The following is a 24,750-nucleotide window of genomic DNA, read 5'->3' on the forward strand; positions in this document are numbered from 1 at the left end:
ACAAGTTGTGTTTAAACCAACACATCTGTGGCATCAATGACTTTTATGTGACAGCTTGGATACTCCAACATACCAACCAGCTTATTATCACATATAGACCAAAGTCAGACCAGGAGCTATTAGAGAATCCAGTTATTAATAAGTATCTGAACCTTTGATATAATTTAAGAATGCTTCATAGATTCTTTTTTTGTCTGGGAGTGCCATGGGTTCGATGACAGGAGAGTATTTCATGGATTGTCAGTGTGTATTAGTTTTAAAGTAAAACTTGCATTTTATATTTCATGTTTCTAGCACAGATCTACGTTCCAATTATCTTCTTAATACTACAATTGCCGGTGTGGAAGAGACAGATGTTGTCCTCCTGGTTGGTACAAATCCACGTTTTGAGGCACCACTATTTAATGCTAGAATTCGAAAGAGGTTAGTAATAATATTCAGGGTTTTAAAAACATTTATATGATAATTTGTTTTATATATGAAAAAAAGACTATTTTAGCTGATTCCTAATAGTGTTAGTGGGAGTGAGACTCCAAAAGATAATTGGAGGGCAATTTCTAACAGCTCCATTCCCCGCTTCTCCCCCTGCTGATCTTTTTATCTTTTTAGTTTGAAATAATTCAAGATACTTGAAATGTTCTTTGTATACCCATTTTTGTGTAATGTTCACCCGATTAGTCAATGTTCATGTTTCATATATTATTTTATTCTCTCTCCATGTATATATTTGTTTGAATATAACCATCTGAAAGTAGGTTGTAGACATAATGCTCTTTTTATCCCACACTGAGTACTTCTGTGTGGATTTCCTAAGAACAAGGGATATTCTCCATTTAAGAATTTGATTATTTAATCAAGAATTTACTATTGATACAGTATTCTAATCTATAGTTTGTGTTCAGATTTCACTGATTCTTCCATAATTTCTTTTATAATTTTTTTTTTCCTGCCCAGGATCCAGTCTGGAGTTACACATTGCAGTTAGTGTCATGACTCTTCAGTCTCCTTTTCTGACATTTTTTTTGAAGAGTACAGGCCAGTTATTTTGTAGAACGACTCTCCATCTTTTTATATCTTAGAGACTTAATAGATCGACCATATAATTGATTGTCTAAACTGGGACACTGTTGAGAGTAGAAAGGGGAGTTGTTAATTACTCCAGGATGACAGGTTAAAACCACCACTGTCTCTGACAAACCAGAGTTATATGGTCACCACATTTATAACTATTTTTGGAGGAGCTGAATCCATACTTCCTTGTCATAGAGAATAAATATGAATGATGTAGTTTGTTTTTTATGAAATTTATTTAAATGGCCTGAATGGATAATTAGGAGGTAACTGACTCTGCTGTGTAAGTATGACAAAATAAAAACTACAGATCATTTATTCTAAAATTAAAGTCTTTGTTTATAGCTAGCTTAGAGTTAGCATTCTAACACAGCAAATTAATTCATTGAATTTCTTTGGTGTGTACGGGCTTACCTCATTTTGTTGCACTTTGCTGTATTGTACTTGCAGATATGGTGTTTTTTGCAAATTTAAAGTTTATGGCAGCCCTCATTCAAGTAAGTCTTTTGGTGCCATTTTCCAACAGCATCGGCTCACTTTGTGTCTCTGTCATATTTTGATAATTTTCAAAATATTTCAAACTTTTTCAGTATTATTACATTTTATCATGGTGATCAGTGATCTTTGATGTTAGTGTTGTAACTGTTTTGGGACACCACAAACCATACCCATATAATATGGTGAATTTAATAAATGTTGGTGTGTTTTAATAACCTACAATGGCTTCCAAGTGTCAAAGTGAAAGAAAGAGTTGCACATCTTTTACTTTAAATCAAAAGCTAGAAATGATTAAACTTACTGAAGAAGGCTTGTTGAAAGCCGAGACAGGCCAAAAGATAGACCTCTTGTGCCAGTTAGCCAAGTTGTGAATGCAAAGGAAAAGTTCTTGAGGGAAATTAAAAGTACTAATCCAATGAGCACATGAATGATAAGAAAGCAAAATAGCCTTATTGCTGATAATGGATAAAGTTTGAGTGGTCTGGATAGAAGATCAAACCAGCCATGACATTCCCTTAAGCCAAACCTAATCCAGAGCAAGGCCCTAACTCTCTTCAATTCTGAAGGCTGAAAGAGGTGAGGAAGCTGCAGAAGAAGAGTTGAAGCTAGCAGAGGTTGTTTCATGAGATTTATGGAAAGAAGCTGTCTCCATAACACAAGAGTGCAAGGTGAAGCAGCAAGTGCTGATGTAGAAGCTGCAGCAAGTTATCCAGGAGATCTAGCTACGATAACGAAGGTGGCTACACTAAACCACAGATTTTTCAGTGTAGACGAAACAGCCTTATATTGGAAAAAGATGCCATTGCTGGAGAAGGACTTTCATAGCTAGAGAAGAAAAGTCAGTGCTTGGCTTCAGAGCTTCAAAGGACAGACTCTGTTAGGGGCTAATGCACCTGGTGACTTGAAGTTGAAGCCAGTGCTCAACTTAACCATCCAAAAATCCTAGGGCCCTTAAGAATTTTGCTAAATCTATTCTGCCTGTACTCAGTAAATGGAGCAGCAAAGCCTGGATAATAGCACATCTGTTTGCAACATGGTTTACTGAATATTTTAAGCCCATTGTTGAGACCTACTGCTCAGAAAAAAAGATTCCTTTCAAAATATTACTGCTAATTGATAATTGCACCTGATCACCCAAAAGCTCTGATGGAGATACACAATGAGATTAATGTTGTTTTGTGCCTGCTAACACAACGTCCATTCTGCAGCTCATGGATCAAGGAGTAAGATTTTTGGGTCTTATTATTGAGAAATACATTCATAAGGCTGTAGCTGCCATAGCTAGTGATTCTACTGATAGAAAGTAAATTGAAAACCTGGAAAGGATTCACCATTCTAGATGCCATTAAGAACATTCTTGAGGGCTTCCCTGGTGGCACAGCGGTTGAGAGTCCACCTGCCGATGCAGGGGACGCGGGTTCGTGCCCGGGTCCGGGAAGATCCCACATGCCGCCTAGTGGCTGGGCCCGTGAGCCATGGCCGCTGAGCCTGCGTGTCCGGAGCCTGTGGTCCACAGCGGGAGAGGCCACAACAGTGAGAGACCTGCGTACCGCAAAAAAAAAAAAAAAAATTCTTGAGTCATGGGAAGAGGTCAAGATATCAGTGTTAAAAAGGAGTTTGGAAGAAGTTGATTCCGAACCTCCTAGATTACTTTGAGGGGCTCAGGACTTCAGCTGAGGAGGTAACTGCAGATGTGGTGGAAATAGAGAACTAGAATTAGAAGTAGAGTCTGAGGATGTGACTGCATTGCTGCAATCTCATAATAAAACTTTGATGGATGAAGAGTTGCTTCTTATGGATGAGCAAAAAAAGTTGTTTCTTGATAGAGGATCTATTCCTGGTGAATTCATTGAAGAAATTGTTGAAATAACAACAGTGGATTTAGAATATTACATAAATTTAAGTTGTTAAAGCAGCAGCCAGATTTGAAAGGATTGACTCCCAATTGTGAAAGAATTTCTACCGTGGGTAAAATGCCATCAAACAGCACTGCACGCTACAGAGAAATTGTTCATGAAAGGAAGAGATCATCGAAGCGGCACACTTCATTACTGTCTTATTCTAAGAAACTGCCACAGCCAGCCCAGCCTTCAGCAACCACCACCCTGATCAAAGTCAGCAGCCATCAGCACGAGGCAAGATTCTCCACCAGCAAAAAGATTTCCATTCACTCAAGGTTCATACGATGTTTAGCATGTTTTTAGCAATAAAGTATTTTTTAATTAAGGTGTGTATATTGTTTTTCTGACATAATGATTTTGTACACTTAATAGACTGCAGTGTAGTGTAAATATAACTTTTATATGCACCAGGAAACCAAAAGATTTGTGTGACTTGCTTTATTGTGACTCACTTTATTTTGTGGTCTGGGAAGGAACCAACAATATCTCCAAGGTATGCCTGTATTTTTTACAACACTTTATTTTTGAAAGGTACGCAATAATATCTGTTAAATTTAAATGTTCTGGGAGGGCTTTAGTGCTTTTAACATTTTCTAATTTAAATAGATGTAGCACGTAGCATTGAAGAGACCAGTAACTGCTAACTTAGTGATTTAGCTCTAAAAACTCTGTTGTTTTCTTTCAGTTGGCTCCACAATGACTTAAAAGTGGCCCTTATAGGCAGCCCTGTTGATCTCACTTACAGCTACGACCATCTGGGAGATTCTCCCAAAATTCTTCAAGACATTGCTTCGGGCAGCCATCCTTTCAGCCAGGTGCTCTTGAGTTATATGTATCTACTCTTGTTGATTTTTAAGTATTATTTTTAAAATTTATTATTTTTGGAATAATATGTGATTGCTGTTAAAAACTACATATATATAGCAACATAGAAAATAATATATAAGAAAGTAAACATTATCCAAAATCCCACTACCCCAAACAAGCATTGACGAAACATCATACAGTCATTTCTCTATTCATATATAGAGCAAGATGGATGGATAGGTAAACAAAAATGAAATCATACTGTACATTTTTATTTATCAGAGTTTAATTTTACTTGAAGTTATCATTAAAAAATGAAGTAAAACTGAAAGAATTAAACTTTAAACTTCAGTGAAATCTTTCTTTACAGCAAGGGTTGTTATTCCTAAAGAAATTTCACCAGTTTTTGTTTGTTTTTTATTTATTTATTTTTTTTGTCCACACCACGTGGCATGTGGGATCTTACTTCCCGGACCAGGGATCGAACCCATGCCCCTTGCAGTGGAAGTGTGGGGTCTTAACCACTGGACCACCAGGGAAGTCCCTCACCAGTTTTTTTTACATGACTTTTTCATTACTAAGTTCTTTATTTACATTCATTTAATTGCCATCTGGAGTTCAGAGCTTTTGGGTTTGTTTTTGTTTGTTTTTGTTTTCTAGAGGAGATGTAAGTACACCATTCCTTGAGTTCTTTCTTGCTTGAGAATGTTTATTTTATTTCTGAAGAGAGCCTTGACAGGATATAAAGATCTAGGGTTATACTTTTTTTTCTCTCTGAACTTTATAGATACTGCCTTTTGTAACTGTGGAGAAGAAGCCCAGTGTCAGCCATATTCTCTTCCAATCCTGTCCTATTTTTTGTTGTTGTTGTCTAGATACTTTTTTATTGATATTTCATGCTTGATTTTTTATCTTTGAAATTTAGTAACTTCACTAGAATATGTCTTACTGATGGTGGTTCTCTACCATTTTTTTTTTAATGGGACATACAGCTTTCAGTCTGAAGATTCAAGGTTCTCTTTATTTTAGGAGTAGTGTGTGTGTGTGTGTGTGTGTGTGTGTGTGTATGTGTGTGTGTGTATGTATGTGATGTGTGGGATGGTGATTGTTAAAAAAATGTAAAAGTTTTCTGTTTCTCACATAACAGTGGTTCTGAAGGTAAGCAGTTTGACAGATGGTGCAGTTGTCCAAGGATGTCATCAAGGCAGGAGCCTACCTTCCTGCTTTGCTATCCTCAGTGCATTTACTCACTCACGTGTGTTTGTGTGTGAGCCTCTCCTCATGGTTCCAGGATGGTTGCTTTACTGACAGCTTCAGGTGTAGGCAAGAAGAAAATCAAGTGTGAGGGGACAAAGCAGCCAAACCCAACTTCTTTGTCTGTCGGCTTTGAATAACATTATTATTGTTACTGTGATCAAAAGTATTTTTTTTTAATGTATTGAGAAGAATCCTTCTCTTCTCTCTAGCTCATATCCCCATGCCCCAGAAGGTGATGAGTGTTCATCAGAAAGTTTTCTTCTCTAATATATTTAAATGTATTTTCCATTAATTAGTTCTTTTTGTTAAGAACTCTTAACAGTGCAGATATTGGATCTCCTCTTCTATCTTTTCTGTCATTTTTTCTTTATGCTTTTGTTCTTTTTTGGTTTATTTTATATAATTTCATATAAACTATCTTTCTTGTCCCGGTATTTATAGTCATGTTTAATTCTGTTTTTTATTGTTTCTGGAATGATTTTCATTTCTGCTTTGTTTCTCTTCTATTTCTTTCTTGAATTCTCTGATGAAAGTCTTCCATAATACTCTCTATTATGTAACTTCTCTGAGCTCTTATTTTAAGTGAGGGATTGTTTTTCATTTTCTTTGAGGCTATTGAAAACTGTTTCTTATTTTTTTGAGGCTACTGAAAGCACTTCACATTTCCTTGGGAAATTCCTCTTGTGAATATCCTCCTTTTTGTAGTATCTAGGCATAATTCTCATGCTGATTCATTGATTGGGTCCAGCTATTTATTGAAGAATGACACAGAAGATGGGCAGGAGAGTGAACTGTTATAGTCTACAGCTTTACTTCTAATTTTTCCATCCACTACTGTATGTGTAGTTTCTTTTGCACTTGGGATGCATTTCCTCTCAGTTTTTGGTATTCAGGTAGTTACTGTGGCTTAAAGCAAAGCCCTTAACTTTAAGGTATTCTGCATTGTGATCTAGTGATCATTGCTTTCCCTACCTTCTCCTCCCTGTCTGGGGCATAGAGAGTAGATGGACTATAGTAGACATGGTACTTCAGCATGGTTTCTCCTGTTACAAAGTATCACCTGAACCCCTCTGTATGGACATTCCACAATTTTTTCTGGGACCTATCCGTAGTCATTGTGACCAAAGGATGTTTGGCTAGAGTTTTCATTCCCAATTATTCCTTTTTGAAAATCTGTTTTATTTGATACTAGTTTAGCTATTTCACAGTAGTATTGGCAAGAGATTTTTGGGTAAATCTGGTTGTACGTATATCCATATGTCGACTAGCAAATTAAGACGTTCACGTTAGAACTAAAACTTGGGACAGCATATTATAGATGCAAATTTGGTTAGATTTAGTTACTTCTAATGTTTGTTTATTTTATTTTATTTTTTAAAGCTAATTCTTTTTTTTTCTTTTTTTTTGCGGTACGCGGGCCTCTCACTGTCGTGGCCTCTCCCGTTGCGGAGCACAGGCTCTGGACACTCAGGCTCAGCGGCCATGGCTCACGGGCCCAGCCGCTCCGCGGCATGTGGGATCTTCCCGGACCAGGGCACAAACCCGTGTCCCCTGCATCGGCAGGCGGACTCTCAACCACTGCGCCACCAGGGAAGCCCTTTATTTTATTTTTTAATTAATTTTTATTGGAGTTTAGTTGCTTTACAATGTTATGTTAGTTTCTGCTATACAGCAAAGTGAATCAGTTATACATACACATTTATTCCCTCTTTTTTAGATTTCCTTCCCACTTCTAATGTTTTTTTAAATGAAAGTTCTTTTTTCTTAAAGGTCCTAAAGGAAGCTAAAAAACCAATGGTGGTTTTAGGCAGTTCTGCACTCCAAAGAAATGATGGGGCAGCAATTCTTGCAGCTGTTTCCAACATTGCTCAAAAGATTCGGATGAGTAGTGGTGTTACTGGTGATTGGAAAGTTATGAATATCCTTCATAGGTAAGTTGAATAGTTGTTTTTTTTTGTTTTTTTTGTCTTTTTTGCGGTACGCGGGCCTCTCACTGTTGTGGCCTCTCCCGTTGTGGAGCACAGGCTCTGGACGCGTAGGCTCAGCGGCCATGGCTCATGGGCCTAGCCACTCCGTGGCATGTGGGATCTTCCCGGACCGGGGCACGAACCCGTGTCCCCTGCGTCGGCAGTCGGACTCTCAACCACTGCGCCACCAGGGAAGCCCGAGTAGTTGTTTTATAATCTATAATTTTGTGTATATTTTGTGTACACTGTCACATTTAGATTTACAACTTAATATTTAGCGACATTTAGCGACATTATCTCAGTAGCAAATGTGAAATAGAAACCTTTATTTTGTGTGAGAAGAAGCCAGGATAGTAAATAATATTTAAAATATCTAAATTGCAGTAAGTGCTAAGAAAATCTTAAAAATCTGTATCATATTAATATACTGTGGTTCAAAAATTGCAATAAGTCCTCTGACTTTTAAGTGATAAAAATGTAAGCTGGGCTTCCCTGGTGGCGCAGTGGTGGAGAGTCTGCCTGCCAATGCAGGGGATGGGGGTTCGGGCCCTGGCCCGGGAAGATCCCACGTGCCGCGGAGCAGCTAAGCCTGTGCGCTGCAACTGCTGAGCCTGTGCTCTGGAGCCCGCGAGCCGCGACTGCTGGGCCCACGTGCCACAACTGCTGAAGCCTGCACACCTGGAGACTGTGCTCTGCAGCGGTGGGGGTGAGGGGGAAGAGGGGGCACCGCAGTGGGAGGCCTGCGCACCACGGTGGGGAGTGGCCCCCGCTCGCCATGGCTGGAGGGAACCTGCGTGCAGCACCAGGGACCCAACACAGCCAAAAATAAATAAATTTATTTAAAAAAATATATGTAAGCTAACGTGAGAATTCAAATAAAGTGAGGCTTTTCTCTGACAATATCAATAGTGCAGATTTATTTAGAAAAGTTGGAAAGAGAAGAAAGAATACAAAAATTATCCATAGTTCACAATCTGTGGATAATTACTGTTGCAGTTTTTGTGCGCTTTGTTCTGGGTTTCTTTGTGTGTGTATATAAATATTTTTTTAGTTACATAGTTGAAGTCATACTGTGTATGCAATTTTGTGTCCTGATTTTGATGGATTTTCATTACCAAACAAGAATTTCCTCATGATTAGAAATTCTTTATAAACATAAACATTAATGGCTATATAATGTGAATATATATAAATTTTTTAACCTTTCCTTCATCTTAACATGTAATTCATTTTGCATTAGTGAGTGAATTTCCAATTTCCTATAATCCTTTCTACCTTAAGTATTATTTTTCAAATCTTCAAATTTGTTTAAGGATTGAGGCTAAACACTTTTAAGTTTGCTAGGCAAACTTTTTTAAATGTAAAAGTGTTCAAATGCCTTCTTAAACATTAGTTTCAGTGTTGTATTTCCCCACTTATTGGTTTAATTTGGCATTGTAGTTCATCACGTAAACATTTTTTTTTACCTTTTTTTTTTTTTTTTTTAAATTTTTGGCTGTGTTGGGTCTTCGCTGCTGTGCCCGGGCTTTCTCTAGCCATGGAGAGTGGGGGCTACTCTTTTGTTGAGGTGTGCAGGCATCTCATTGTGGTGGCTTCTCTTGTTGCAGAGCACGGGCTCTAGGCTCACAGGCTTCAGTAGTTGTGGCACGCGGGCTCAGTGGTTGTGGCTCATGGGCTCTAGAGCACAGGCTCAGTAGTTGTGGCGCACAGGCTCAGCTGCTCTGAGGCATGTGGGATCCTCCTGGACCGGGGATTTAACCCATGTCCCCTGCATTGGCAGGCGGACTCCTAACCACTGTGCCACCAGGGAAGTCCCAAAAACTTTATATTTTTAAAATAGTTTATTTGCATTGACCACCTCTAGATCCTTTCTAGCCACAATTTTTAGCATTTTAGAATTTTTAGAATAAAAAGAGACTAGATATTTTCTTATTTTTAATTCACTTTTGAATCCATGTCTTTATTATGGATTGGTACTTAATAACTTTTTAAGAAAAATTTCTGTGTCTTAGCAATGTCTTTCTGATTCCTTCTCACAGATGACCACTTGGCTAGATACAAAGATCACAAGTTGTTTCCTTTAATACTCAGTATTTTTTTCACCTTTCTTTCACATTTTAGAGAAGATCTCATCTAATCTGAGTTTTGTCTCTGATTATAACCTGATTTTATATATGTATGTGTTTTTGTCCACTTCCTTTTTTGGATTCCTTATTTTTGATGTTAAAATTTTCTACTAGAATATAACTGAGTGACATTCATTTGACATTACCTCTGCCTGGGAATATCATAGAACTCTCCATTTTCAAATTGAAATTTTTGATATGGTTTTTCCTTTTAAGTTCAGAAGAAGCCAGTTGGTTTACTTTTACATTGTTATTTGGTCTCATGCAGAAGCTTCTATTTGTTATGCGTTGGTTGGCCCTTCAGACTTTTATCTCTTATCTTTTTTTTCATAATTTTTCTCACTTTTTTTCTATGTTTAGGTAGAATTTCTTATACTCTGTCATTTGTGAGTTTTCATTATGGAGCGCACTGACATCATTGTCATTTTTAATTGATTAACCTTATTTTTTTATTTCATTTCATTCTTACCTAAGTTTTCCTTTTCATGAAAATTCAATGTACTTTATTAGGACACACCTTTTAATGCTTGTTGAGAACATGAAACAGATATTTTAAAACCTTTTCTTTCTTTCCTTTTTTTTTTTTTTTGGATATTTATTTATCTATCTATCTATCTATTTATTTATTTATTTTGGATCTGCCCGGTCTTAGTTGCAGCACGCGGTATCTTCGTTGCGGCATGCAGGGTCTTCTAGTTGCAGTATGCGGGATCTTTAGTTGCAGCATGCGAACTCTTAGTTGTGGCATGTGGGATCTATTTCCCTGACCAACAGTCGAACCCAGGCCCACTGCATTGGGAGCTCGGAGTCTTAGCCACTAGACCACCAGGGAAGTCCCTTGTCTTTATTTCTTATAGTAAGTTTATTTCAGAGTAAAGCATATTTTCTAATTCTTGGAGAATCTTTTAATCCTTTTTTTGTTTACTGATCATTCTCGCAGAGGCAAACTTAGGTTACTTAGTTTGTTTTCCAAGATGAGGTGGGCTCTGTCATAAGTTAGTGTGTGAGTCTCTGCTCAGATCTTTGAGAGACATCCAGGCTTAGAAGGAGAGACATTTAAAAAATATATTGTGTAGGTGGGGCGGCAGGGGGAGCTAAGTTTTGAAATTGAACTTGGAAAGTGTGAGTTCTCTAACTTTGTTCATTTTTAAGATAGATTTGATTGGGAACTCCCTGGCAGTCCAGTGGTTGGGACTCCACACATTCACTGACGTGGGCCCAGGTTCAATCCCCGGTCAGGGAACTAGGATCCTGCCAGCCATGCAGAGTGACAAAAAAAAAAAAAGATAGATTTTGTTAGTTTTGGTCCCTTGCATTCCATGTGAATTTTAGGATCAACTTGTCAGTTTTTGCAAGGGATTCAGCTGTGATTTTTTGATAGGGATTGCATTAAATCTGTAGATCAATTTGGGAAGTATTGCCATCTTAACAATATTGTCTTCCAATCCATGAACATAGATGTCTTTCCATTTGTTATGGTCTTTAATTTCCTTTGGAGTTGTTTTGTAATTTTCATTATACAAATCTTGCACTTCTTTTGTTAAATTTTTCAAACTATTTTATTCTTTTGATGTCCCATTAGAGAGTTTGACAGAGCAGCAGCATCTATTGGGAGTTCGTTTGACCTGCCCTCCTCCCTTACCAAATACGTAAAACCCAACTAGCTTTATTCACAGTAGGTCCTCAAAATGGCTACTATCTCTTGTAAGAAAATTAACAACAGCAAACTAGACCAAAGACTCCCAAATGTCCAAAGTATAGTTCTTTGAAACCTTTTCTTTAAAAGATTATTATCTGCTTCTAATAGTAATATATGTTCATTGAAAAAATTCCATAAGAACATACAACAGTATACTAATTATAGTTTTCTTTGAATTAGTTTTATGAGTAGTGTTTAAATTTTTCCCTTTTGGTTTTCAAAATCATCTAATTTTTCTCTAATGACTGTGCTTGATTTATCAAGTCTTACTGTATTGAATAAAAATCAACTTAAGACAATTGCAGTTGGCATAAAGTTTCCAGAATTAGTCCATTAAGTATTACTTCATGAAGAAACAGTGTCCTAAGCATCTTATTTACTTTTTTTTTTTGCCATTCTTAAAACAGTAAAAGACAGCTGCTTCTGGTTTTGACATCTATTTCAAATGGGTAAAAATGATGAGGGAAGATCTTTGACAGCATTGAATAGAAAAGAGACTAGGTATCATTTCAAGAATCACATTTAAATTTTTATAATGAAAACACAACAAGTATGCTAAAAACTCGTACTTGTTTTACAGGATTGCAAGCCAAGTAGCTGCTTTGGACCTTGGCTATAAACCTGGGGTGGAAGCAATTCGGAAGAACCCTCCCAAAGTGCTGTTTCTTCTGGGAGCAGATGGAGGTTGTATTACTCGACAGGATTTGCCAAAGGATTGTTTCATTATTTATCAAGGTTAGTAGCATCTATGGCACTAGAAACAGAAGAGAATAGTACATTGTGTATATTAGGAACTGTATGGCAATATATTTAGTGGATTGAATATTTTCCATTTGAGAATTTCCCTACACACACACCAATTTTAAAAACATATTTGTTAATATGTATTTTTATAGATATTTAAATGGTTTAGATTTTATATTTTAAAAAATACCTTTATAAAAAATAGGTTTATTAGTTACGTAGTTGCTATTGCTATTAAGAATTATCACCTCATGTTTTTTGTTTGTTTGTTTGTTTGTTTGTTTTTGCGGTACGTGGGCCTGTCACTGTTGTAGCCTCTCCTGTTGCGGAGCACAGGCTCCGGACGTGCAGGCTCAGTGGCCATGGCTTATGGGCCCAGCCGCTCCGCGGCATGTGGGATCTTCCCGGACTGGGGCACGAACCCGTGTCGCCTGCATTGGCAGGCGGACTGTCAACCACTGCGCCACCAGGGAAGCCCCACCTCATGTTTTTTAATAACAAATAATTAGAAGAAACCTAAATGCCCCCAGTAGTAGTAATTTAAATTATGAAATATTATGTAACATTAAATTCAGTTTTTCAAAGAATATTTAATGTTATTATATAATCAAGGGGAAGCTTTTTTATATATATAAACAGTGTAAAAGTTAGAAAATCATGAGTCCTGTGTCATAAGACACTTAATGAATTATATATAATAGCACTCTTTTGGTTTTTTGTGTTTGACTCATTTTCTTGATCTCTAACTCATTGCAAATGTAATCAAGCCTCTTTGGAATAAAAGGAGTCGAGTATTCCTGGATATTTTATAGAGAAAAGTATTATATAACTTTTCACTTCATTTAACACAAACACCATACACTTACACTAGGCTTTTTATTGCCATACCACATAAAAAGCATTATGTAATATTTCATATCTTTAGTTTAATAAAGTTAAACCAAAATGCATAAACTAAAATCCTATCCTAGTTCTATCCAGAGATAATCATTGATGATGGTTTAGATAGATGCACAGTTCATATGTACTTCTATGCATATTCAAACATGTACATATGCAAACATGTACATTGGCTTTTCTTTCAATTAACTAGTTTCTTTTTTCTTCCAACACCTTCTGTTAAACTTTTAATGAGTGATAGTCTTTCAGCATACTATTTTCTGTAATCTTCTGTTTATGCTCTTAATCATACTCCTGTATCATACTCCTGACACTTTTTGTTCCTCCACCATTTCAGTTTACTTTACCAAATTTCACTAACATACATCTGAGCGTTTTCACTTTGTAATGATCAAGAGAAATGATACACCTAGTTGCCCATAATATGTGTGTTTATGCTGTTACACGTATTTGTGTATTTGCAAAAATTAATCTGGGAAGACACATACCAAATGCTTTCACAGTAGTTTTCTTTGGGAAGGGAGTTTAACTGTGGGCAAAGTGGGCTTTAATTTTTATTCCAAATACTTTAATACTATATTGTTTTAATTTTTAAAACACTTATAATTATAAAAATGTAATTTTAAAAGGATATATACTGTGTTCGTGTATAATACCTAATCAGCTTTGTGCTAAAATGTGGTTTGCCATTTTCCGTCTTTTCACAGGACATCATGGTGATGTTGGAGCTCCTATAGCGGATGTTATTCTCCCCGGCGCTGCTTACACAGAGAAGTCTGCTACTTATGTCAATACTGAGGGCCGAGCTCAGCAGACTAAAGTAGCAGTGACACCTCCTGGCTTGGCAAGAGAAGACTGGAAAATTATAAGAGCCCTTTCTGAGGTATTTGTCCTTAGTGATGCTGCTAATGGAATGTTTGACATGTTAGCTTGTCAGAATGATTTTCGAAGTCAAGGAAGATGCACGTCTGAAATGCAGAGATGACTTGAATAATCTCTGTAGGAAAAACGTGTTCAGAAAACGGGGATTTGGGGAATTCCCTGGAGGTCCAGTGGTTAGAATGCCACACTTTCACTGCCAAGGGGGCGGGTCTGATCCCTGGTGGGGGAACTACGATCCCACAGGCCACGTGGCGTGGCCGAAAAAAAAAAAAACATGGAGATTTGAAATAGGTGTTTTTACTTTTGACTTGTGTTTTTAACTCTTTAACTATAAAAAGAAGCATCATGAGATTTAAAATAATAATATACAGTTGTCTATCAACTTTTTATATGAGCAATAGCAGGTTAGCCAAAGCATTCAAATTTAGCAAAGCATTTCTTTATTTCATAATCAGTGTATTTTCTAAAAACAAATTACTAATGTATTGACAGCTGTTTATGAATTAGAAGAATTATTTACAGTAGTATTCCCCACTTAACCACCTGCTTAATATACATACAAATGGACACCAATATATTTTTCATAGTAGTACTGCATTATTTTACCATAGTTGCAATGATGTATTATTTGAAATATTTAAGTATTAATGCTTTATGTCAATTTTTGGAACCTGTTATGTTATAGATTGCAGGTATGACTCTTCCATATGATACTCTGGATCAAGTAAGGAACAGATTGGAAGAAGTCTCTCCTAATCTTGTTCGATATGATGATGTCGAAGGAGCTAATTATTTCCAGCAAGCAAATGAGCTTTCCAAGGTAAAAACACGCCTATACGCAGTTTTCATAATAATGTATCCTCTGGTGTAACAGTACTAATTTTCAATACTATTATTATTGATCTCTTACTCTTTTTTTGCAGCTCGTGAACCAACACCTTCTTGCTGATCCACTTGTTCCACCTCAGCTAACAATAAAAGACTTCTACATGACAGGTACGCAGTTGTCAGCATGGCCGCCAAACATGAAAGGTAGAGAGGAGTAAAATCACCTAATTTAGCATTATGATTCCAACGTGCTAGTGGTAGTATTTGATGTTTTTAATCTCAGAAGATTTTTCAAATATCAGAACTAATGTAACTTTATATTTTCTGATTTTACTCTAATTTTTCTTTCTGAAATGTAAGTAGTGTTTGAAAATCCAAGAATTAACAGATTTTAAATATAAAATTTTACTACTATATGAAGAATTACTGTATAGCAATTTAGGGAGAATTTTCTAAGTGACAAACATCTGTGAAGGTTTTTCTGAGAATTACAGTAGAAGAATCAAAACACTAAAATGTGAAACATGCCAAATGGTGCTTCTGATGTAAATGGTTAAGAATGTGCTTAAGGAATGCAGACTAACAAACTTGTTTACTACAGATTTTACAACACTTGATATAACATCTAGGTTATGAGATAGTTGATAGACAATTTAAAATAATTTTCTGTCTAAAAGCAGATAGGAGTATATTTTTCAAGTTCTTGGTGCAGTTTGTATCTAAGATTATTTTTTTTTTAATTTTTATTTTTGATTGTATTGAGTCTTTGTTGCCGCATGCAGGCTTCCTCTAGTTGTGACGAGCGGGGGCTACTCTTCTTTGAGGTGTGCGGGCTTCTCATTGTGGTGGCTTCTCTTGTTGCAAAGCATGGACTCTAGGCACACAGGCTTCAGCAGTTGTGTCACGCAGGCTCACTATTTGCAGCTTATGGGCTCTAGAGCACAGGCTCAGTAGTTGTGGCACACAGGCTTAGTTGTTCCACGGCATGTGGGATCTTCCCGGACCAGGGCTTGAACCCGTGTCCCCTGCATTGGCAAGCGGATTCTTAACCACTGCGCCACCAGGGAAGCCCTAAGATTATTATTATTTTTTTTTTTTTTTGCTGTATGCGGGCCTCTCACTGTTGTGGCCTCTCCCATTGCGGAGCACAGGCTCTGGACGCACAGGCTCAGCGGCCATGGCTCACGGGCCCAGCCGCTCCGCAGCATGTGGGATCCTCCCGGACTGGGGCACGAACCCGTGTCCCCTAGCATCGGCAGGCGGACTCTCAACCACTGCACCACCAGGGAAGCCCTCAGATTATTTTTAATAGGTTTTTTTCAGTTGTATTATAAAAGTTATGTTCATTGTAGAATACATACCTAAGCCCACAAGAGCAAGGAAAAATCACTATGATCCCACTACCCAGAAATAACTATGTTTAACATTTTGGCCAGTCATCCAGGGATATACACATATATTAATTTATTTAAACTAAAAATGAGATTACTTATTTACTCTGGGAGAGAGGGTTTGGACAGCTTTATTGAAATATTCACATACATAAAATTCACCCATAAAGTGAATTCATGGATTTTAGTACACTGTTCTGTAACCTTTTTTCAGTAATGGTATATTGCACATTCTTTTCCTGTCTTTAATACTTTTCTATAATATTTTTAATGGTTGCATACTGGCCCTTTATATGGCTGTATATAATTATTTAATCATTCCTAGCAGTACTTATTAAAAGCATTTAGCTATTAAGGGGCTTATCTTCTGAACTTATTGATTTTACAATGTTTATGTATAGTTACATAGACTCTTCCAGTCTTTTTTATTGTTGTTCTTCCTGAATATGTGCAACAGGAAAGTTTTACTGTGTGCTTCTTTTGAAGTTGTGTTATCAAAACGCACATTTTCTTGATATCTTTCAGATTCAATTAGCAGAGCCTCACAGACAATGGCTAAATGTGTCAAAGCTGTCACAGAGGGTGCCCATGCAGTAGAGGAACCATCCATATGCTGAAACATCTACTAGCACCCAGTTAGTTAAAGGACAGTTACGTTGGCATGATCTCTTAGAGGTGTATCTCTCTAAAAAATAATCTAAATGATGTAATATTTAAGGTTCTACCATGATTTATTTGAAAACGATATTGCAATTGTCAAAGAACTTTGAGGTTTCCAAACATTTATGTATTGCCTGTAAATGTTAAATAGTTTAATAAACATGTATAGATGCCCTTTCATGTAAAAGCACTGATAATCTTTGTGACATAAAAAAGAAAATCCTTAAAATATGAATTTTTGTTTATCTTCATTGATCACTTAGTTTGTAAAATGGATGAAATAATAGCTCCATTAGGACCTATTTTTTTCTAGTGCTAAAGAAAAGATTTAAGTATTCTGTGAAGCTGGGTAAATAGAAAATATATATAATATAATCATACATCAGATGTATACTTGGACAGCGCTAATAATAATCATAATAATGAAGGCTAATGATTATTCAGGATTTTCTACATACTAAGTACTCTGGCTTTACATACATTATATTGTTTTGTCCTTTTACTTCCCTGTCAGCCAGTATTATCTCATTTTACAGGTGAAGAAGCTAAAGCCCATGGATATTGGGTAGCTTGCCCAAGGCCACAGCAAAAGAGTCATAGAATCAAGCCTGGTTCTCTGACTTCAAAGCCCATTGTTCTTAACTGCTGCACATAATTTCCTCCCATTAGTACAGATTCCATAGGTTGTTACGTCTAAGAATCAGTATTGAGAAGCTTAATGGATAACACATTTTTCTGTTTTCTTTTGAATCTGTTTATATAACGTCATGGTGATTTATGGGATATTTTTCTTTGTATAATAGATTGCACACACATACACCCTTGGAATGAGGGAGGTTTCAAGAGACATAATTTAGGTCCTCATTGATGTTCCATATTTATTATATTAACACCATCTGTAGTATTAAGTCAACTAAATTATTCCAGTAATAAAAGGCAAAACTAACAGCTCTCATAATTTTCTATTGTCAAAAAAAATTAAAAATTTACAATTAATCTAGGAGATAATCTAATGCTATATTAATTTGTTTTCAAAATCTATGTTCAGAATCCTTTGTTTTGTAATCCTTATTCCTTTTTGCTTTCATCAAAGACTTAGCCCAACTATAGGTTGCGATTTTACTGATATAACAGAGGATAAAAATTTTAGACTATAGTATGTCACCAGTACTTTATCTTCAAAAATTGTACAAAATTTGTCACCTGTAACAGTTTTTTCAGAATTATTTTATTCACTTCAGTCATGAAGTTGTATACTTTGCTTAAAGTACTTTGCTTAAAATTCTCAGCTGCCTGAAATTGTATAAATTGTATAAATTCTTGGTGAAAGTCTTTGAATTTAATACAAACTTCTTATCTCTCTCTACCTTCTTTATCCCTTAGCACTGTTGCTGACCTCAAGGGGGCAAACACTTTCAGTTTTGTGTTTTGCACAGTACTCTTCAATGAATGAGTGTAGACTTCATAGGATTCTTGGTGAGGGAATATTGCATTCAAATGGAGAAAAGGTGATATATAACTAAGATGGTCCAGGATCCTAGGACTGCCATCTAGGCAGCATGTGTTGAACTTGGAATTCTGTAAAGAATACCTTGTTTGGGCTAAGTAGTACTCAATAAAATTCGTTAGTTTTTACATAAAGTAAACATGAAAGTCTGTCCCATGGGTGCCTATTAGTCACCTAACGCTAAATATTAAGGTTATTGTGACCATAAACATTGAAGATGGTTGCAAGACTTTCTGAAGAAGAGACCCAGATAGAAGAAAAATACATATAGATGGGAAGAATAACAGCTGATGTAATTTTGACTGTAAGCAACAAGGGAGTCAACAATGAGAAATCTACAAAGGATCAAGGCCAAGTCCTTTTAGGTGAAGACAGCAATCTGGAAGACCCTGGAATAATAAATAATACCATTTAGAAAAGATATTCTAATACGTGCCATTAAAGCTTTAAGTACATTGTGTCTAATTTTCACAAAACCCTGCTAACAATTGGTATTAAGACCCAAGAAGTATCAAATAACTTGCCCATTGTTACCCAGTTAAAGACTAAAGGCAAGAATGTTTAATTAGAGATATTTTTTACTGTCCCATTTTGCCTCAAAAAACCTTGTGGACCACTATAAGAATTGAATATATATACAGGAAAAATTTTAAAGCCTAAACTTCATACAGAATGCCCCCCAAATTTATTGTGAATTGTATTATAATGAATACATCAATAAAAAGTATTATATCTTGTTAACAATACTCAGTATACAATAATTTATTATTGTTTGGTGCTGAGTTGTTTAAACACTGTTTCTTGCCAGGTCAGATCTTGTTCAACTTTGGAAATATTACTTGGAAAAATTTAACTATTTCTTCATCTGTAAAATGAGGATAAATGTTCTAATAATTGTACCTACCTCCAACCTTATAGGGTTGTTATGAGGAGCAAGTCAGAAAGCCTCTAAAACTTGCTTGGCCTATTTCCTGACACACTGAATGCTCAATGTGCTTAGGGACTGAGAACCATCATTATAGGAAAATGTGTGTTCAGAACTTTGCGGGATGTTTCAGGAGGTTGCAACTAACCATCCATGGGAGCCCTTGAAGTCCCCCTTCTAAGTGAATTGAGTACAAAACTCAATTCCATTGATTGTGAGGGAAAGTCATGCCTAATATAACCTCTAGCTTCTGTTTTCCTAAAGAAATGTATTTCTTTCCTAAGACTGGAGAATTAAATGACTTGTCCAAGGTCAACCTAAGTAACAGAATACTGCTACTACAAACTGTCCACCAGGATTGTGAAGATTAATTTATTATTGCAGAGCTCTGCATATTTTGATGGAATTTTTACTAGTCACAGTAAGATTTACTGAGTCTGTTGGATTCTAACCCTTAAAAAAGACTACTTCTGAAAGCAAAACCAAAAAGCAATGCAATCAGAAGAGGGAAAACTATATGCTGGTGATAGAAAGGGTACTGAAGGAGGGTAAGAGCTATTGATGTGCATAAAAGGGGACAGGTGAATTCTTTTGCCAACATGAAGCTTTGGCTAATATAAACTGTCAGCTTTATTGTTGCCGGAACAAATTACCCCACCACGATTCAAGCTCCCACAGGGAGAAGAACTAAAGCAGCTTAGCAACAAAAGCAGTGGTAAGAGGTGGGGTTTTTTTTAATGTTAACAATGTCATTCATGACCACTGTTAAAATGTCACTAGCAAAGTGATTACAAACCCCTGTTACCAAAGGCCCAGTGTGGCTGGGGAATAGTTCAAGCAGAAATAAATGACACGCATGAGTATGACAATTTTTTAGACATTTTGTAAGGTTAATCCTACCTTAGCATAGCTAGACCTTAGATTTGTGATTGACCCAACTTTTGGAAACAAGTACATGTGAAAAAAATGAACCTTGATAAAGACATTTTGGAACCAAAAAAGTATGTGTGTATACATAATGGCCACCTTTTATAAAAAGATAAAGAAAACAGTAATCCCCAAATAATTTTCTAATAACCAGTATTTTAAAATGTCTTAACAGTTGCACAGTATGTTGCTTATTTCATTTAGCCCAAGAGACAAGAATGTTAATGAGAAATTTGATTAGACCTCAGATCTAGATTGTAAGAGAACAAAGATCTCAGAGCCAAATACCCTTGTGCTTAAAGTGTTTTATGGTTTTTATTACTGAAAAATTTTAAAGATTAAAGACTTACCTATGACTGATATTCAAACTATGATTGATATTCAAAATCATTGACATCTTAATTTTTTTTAAATAACTTACACTGAAAAGCATATGTTGATATTGAAAAACAGGGTAAAATGTACAATCTAGAACTAGTAATTAGTTTACAATATTTAATTTGAATTGGTATATAAAGAGATCATAAGATGAATAACAATTTCCTTCTTATTTCTTTTTGGCCATGCTGCACGGCGTGCAGGATCTCAGTTCCCCGACCAGGGATGGAACCCATGCCCCCTACAGTGGAAGCACGGAGTCTTAACCACTGGACCACCAGGGAAGTCCCTAATTTCCTTCTTAGACGCATATAATTTCGGATCTGAAAAGGACTATAGAAAAAAATCTAGTATCACACGTACATTTGGTAATTATGGAAATGGAGGCCAAGGAGAATAAGGAGTAAATGAAGGGACAGATCCTGTGATTTGAACCAGCCCTTCCGACTCCCGATTCAGTGACATCTCAAAGCCTGAAACTCAGCTCCAACATTTATTAAAGATTTGCAGAGTATCTGCTGTGTGTGAATACAATATTAAGTATTAGGACTACAAAGAGAAATACATATATGAAAAGTATCTCAGCAGATGCAAAAAAAACCAATTGTGTTTACCTCTAGGTAGTTCAACTAGTCTGAGGAATAGCATAAAGAAAAGGATTGTATGCCTCTATCATTTGCGCATTTGGGGCTTCCCTGGTGGTGCAGTGGTTGAGAGTTCGCCTGCCGATGCCAGGGACATGGGTTCGTGCCCCGGTCCAGGAAGATCCCACGTGCCGCGGAGCGGCTGGGCCCGTGAGCCATGGCCGCTGAGGCTGCGCGTCCGGAGCCTGTGCTCCGCAACGGGAGAGGCCACAGCAGTGAGAGGCCGCGTGCTGCAAAAAAAAAAAAAAAAAAAAACCCACAACATTTGAGCATTTGAAGGCTTTTACAATAAGAATATATTGCTTCTGTAATTTTTAAAAACATTGTTTAAATGAAAAATAGCAAAACAAAACATTTAAGTTGATGAAAACTAAAAATAGGATGCAAAATTGTATGCATACTACATGTGGTTGGCAGCCTCTAACATGGCCCCAATGATCCCTGCCTCCTGGGATTCACACCCTTTTGTCATCTTCGCTCCTTGCGTGTGGGCTAGACTTCCTGATTCACTTCTAATGAATAGGGATGCCTCTGCTGAGATGAAGTTTTAAACAGTCTGTGGTTTCTGTCTTGGGCTCTCTGGTTCTCTCCGTCTCAGATCACTGCCTGCCATGTTGTGAGGGTACTTAGGCAGCCTATGGAGAGGCCTCATGTGGTAAGGAAGAGGCCTTCCAGTAACCGTATCAGTGAGCTGAATCCTGGCTGCCAATTGAGTGGAGGTGACTGTAGCCCCAGCCAACAGCCTAATTGCAACCCCATACATTTCTGGATTCCTAACACACAGAAATTATGAGCTAATAAATATTTGTTGTTTTTAACCACGAAATTTTGGGTTATTTTGTTATGCAGTAATAGATAATACACTATGATTACAACCAGGCAAAGGCATACACCAGGGTACCCACATCCAATGACTGACCCACATGGGAGTATAAAGGCCTGGCCATCTAGACCCAAAGGAGGACCCTTCTCAAAGGCTGTTCAGCTCTCAAGCGTTCTGTGGGGCTGGCTGAGGCTGTCATTGGACCTGCATTGCAGCTCAACTTTTCCCTCTGCCCACTCCTGCCTTCTTCCTCTCCCTTACAGGTGTTGACCCCCATGGAACTCCTTCATAAATCTTTTGCACATTGAATTCTGCTCAGAGTGTGCTACCTGGGGGATCCAAACCGTGACAGCCATGTAGAATATCTATGGATCCTACGTAGCTGCTCCAATTATCACTATGTCTCAGCCAACAAGAAGAGTGAGCGAGAAGTGGAGGACAAGCACTGATGTTTTATTGACATGACTTGGAAATTGCATCACTTCCATTCACATACCATAGGCAAGACTTACAGCCACACTCACCTGCATGAGAGGATGCTGGGAAATGCAGCTTCCAGCTGGACAGCCATCTACTCAACTAAAACAGAAATTCTAAGATGTGTTCTAGTTGATCTTTTGCTACGTAACAAACCACCCCAAAACTTAGTGGTGTAAAACAACAACCATTTTATTATGCTCATGAGATTCCGTGGATCCAAAATATAGAAAGGGCACAGGGAGATGGAGTCACAGCTGGATGACTAGAATATTTGGGGATGACTCAAATAGCTGGGAACTGGAGCAGCTGTGGCTGGAGGACCTTCAGTCCCCAGATGGCATTTTCACTTACATGTTTGGCTCCTGGGCGGGAATGGTGGAAGGACAGGGTCAGATGGGATTGTCTTACAGAGCATCTACCTGTGGCCTATTCAGCATAACAGTCTCAGGACAGTTGTACTCACAGGGTGGTTCAGGGCTCCAAGAGCAAGAGCGTTCCTAGAGACCACGGAGGAAGCTGCAAGGCTTAATATGACAACCTCAGAAGTTATATAGCATCACTTCACTGTACTTTATTGGTCAAGCCAGTCTCAAGAGCCCACCCAGATTCAAGGGGAGGAAGCATACATCCCACCTCTTGATGGGAGGAGGGTCAAATAATTAAAACCACCACAAAGGGAGAATAGGTATTGGGGGACAATTAGTTCCTGCCATCGGCCCTGTGATACATACTGCAGTAATGAAGAGGGAGATACACAGGAAAAAATGACTCTAATCAACTATAAAGTGAGGTTTCTATAATATACCAATTCATCTATAGCTATTTTCTCATTACTTACCACAACTCGACTGCTTTTGTATTTAGTATAAAGTTGGTAAGTCCCCTCATATATAGGATAGAGTTCAGGCCCTTCTCTTTGGCTCTAATTCTTTAAGCTTTTAAATACAACTCAAGAACCTTGGCACCTATAACTGAAATGCTTTTGGGGGGATTAAGGCTATTTAGAGGAGGAAATGAGCCTTTGTTAGGTTGCCTACAGATTGTCCACCCTGGGTTACTGCAGATTGGGTAAGTACTAGGCCAAATGGAGTAATGTTCCTCAAGTAATATATTTAGTATCACAGTTTGAGTACAGTAGTGGAACCCAAAGTGTACTTTTTCAGTATCTTCTATTCCATTTCCACTTCACAGGATTTACTATATTCTTCAGCAGAGTAAGCAACCCCCCTGCCAGACAATGTACTGTATGTTATTAATGTAAATTATTTTCTGAATTAAAAAAAGGTGGCAAGTCATGGGCAAACTAGGACAGGAACTGAGTCTGTTGAGGTCTTTAAACTCTTCCAAGACTTGGGGATTTTCCTTATGTGCCTAGGGTTAGGGTGACCTTGTCCCATTGTTCTAGAACAGAAGCATATACCTTGCTGCTGGAAAGCCCTGGGATAATGTTGGAAATCTAAAAAGAGCAGTAAAGCATGACTAAATTTCATTAATCTCAATTTCCCCTGCCAAGAAAAATAAAGGCCTGCTTTTTTTCCTGCTTTTTTTCTTTGAAGACTGAAAATAACCTGGTCTTGATCTGAGATGTGTTGTTATGTGGATAAAGTTAAATCATAATAGAGCCTTCAGATAGCTCCTCAAACCCCAAACTACAATTCCCATAAAGCATAAAGTGGAAATTTATGGTTTGCTTAGTAGCCGCAACTAAACAGCTGCACCCCGTCATGGGATGGAGCTTGTTTTGTATCTGCAAACCCAGAGGGAATGAGGAGTGAGGGGCAGCAGCATTCCCTTGGGAATTTGGGGTTGTTCCTCAGTAACTTGCGTATGTCTTTACTCTGTGACCGGTGCCCTCCCTATGTTTACCCTTCACTTTCTAGTCAAATGCAGGTGTCCATCTCTCTTAAAACCTCTTGTTCCATAAGAGGTGGGATTTGCTGCTCACTTCTTTCACTCTTTATATCTCTAGTGGTTTGTCTCTCATGTTCTTAGCTAATACTTTTCCTCTCACGTCGTTCCCAGTCATATATGAGGCTCATTTTCTACAGGTTCACATTTGTCATTGTCATCTCATGTAATCTGTACCTTTCCTTCATTGTGACTCAGCATACAAAATATATTGCCCTTTGGTTAAACCAGAACGATTCTCAGATTCTCATCCAAAACTGGAATATTAGGATAAATATTTTATAAGGGAGTGGCTTCAGGGAAGTGTGGTACCCTGTATAAATCTATTGACTGCCAGAAAAGAGATACCTAATCTTTTTAAATAACTTGTTTGATTCTTTGAGAGTCCACATCTTATTCCACTAAGATCTTTTTGATTGGAATTGGT

The 24,750-nt window shown here is 37.4% G+C and overlaps 1 protein-coding gene across 2 annotated transcripts in view; it reads left to right on the forward strand.

Annotated features, from left to right (window-relative positions):
- NDUFS1 (NADH:ubiquinone oxidoreductase core subunit S1) overlaps positions 1–18,979 on the forward strand; it is a 32,150-nt gene extending 13,171 nt beyond the window's left edge. For both annotated transcript variants that reach the window (XM_027123309.1, XM_027123319.1), the window contains exons 12-19: positions 295–423; positions 4,156–4,285; positions 7,305–7,465; positions 11,907–12,061; positions 13,678–13,853; positions 14,538–14,672; positions 14,776–14,848; positions 16,597–18,979. In XM_027123309.1, the coding sequence (XP_026979110.1) occupies positions 295–423; positions 4,156–4,285; positions 7,305–7,465; positions 11,907–12,061; positions 13,678–13,853; positions 14,538–14,672; positions 14,776–14,848; positions 16,597–16,688 (1,051 nt within the window). In that variant the 3' untranslated portion in view covers positions 16,689–18,979. The remainder of the gene's footprint in view (positions 1–294; positions 424–4,155; positions 4,286–7,304; positions 7,466–11,906; positions 12,062–13,677; positions 13,854–14,537; positions 14,673–14,775; positions 14,849–16,596) is intronic.
- The last annotated feature ends 5,771 nt before the right edge of the window (positions 18,980–24,750 follow it).

This window comes from Aethalodelphis obliquidens, unplaced genomic scaffold, assembly GCF_003676395.1.
Source record: "Aethalodelphis obliquidens isolate GAN/ISIS:26980383/991018 unplaced genomic scaffold, ASM367639v1 scaffold2, whole genome shotgun sequence".
Classification (NCBI taxonomy): Eukaryota; Metazoa; Chordata; class Mammalia; order Artiodactyla; family Delphinidae; genus Aethalodelphis; species Aethalodelphis obliquidens.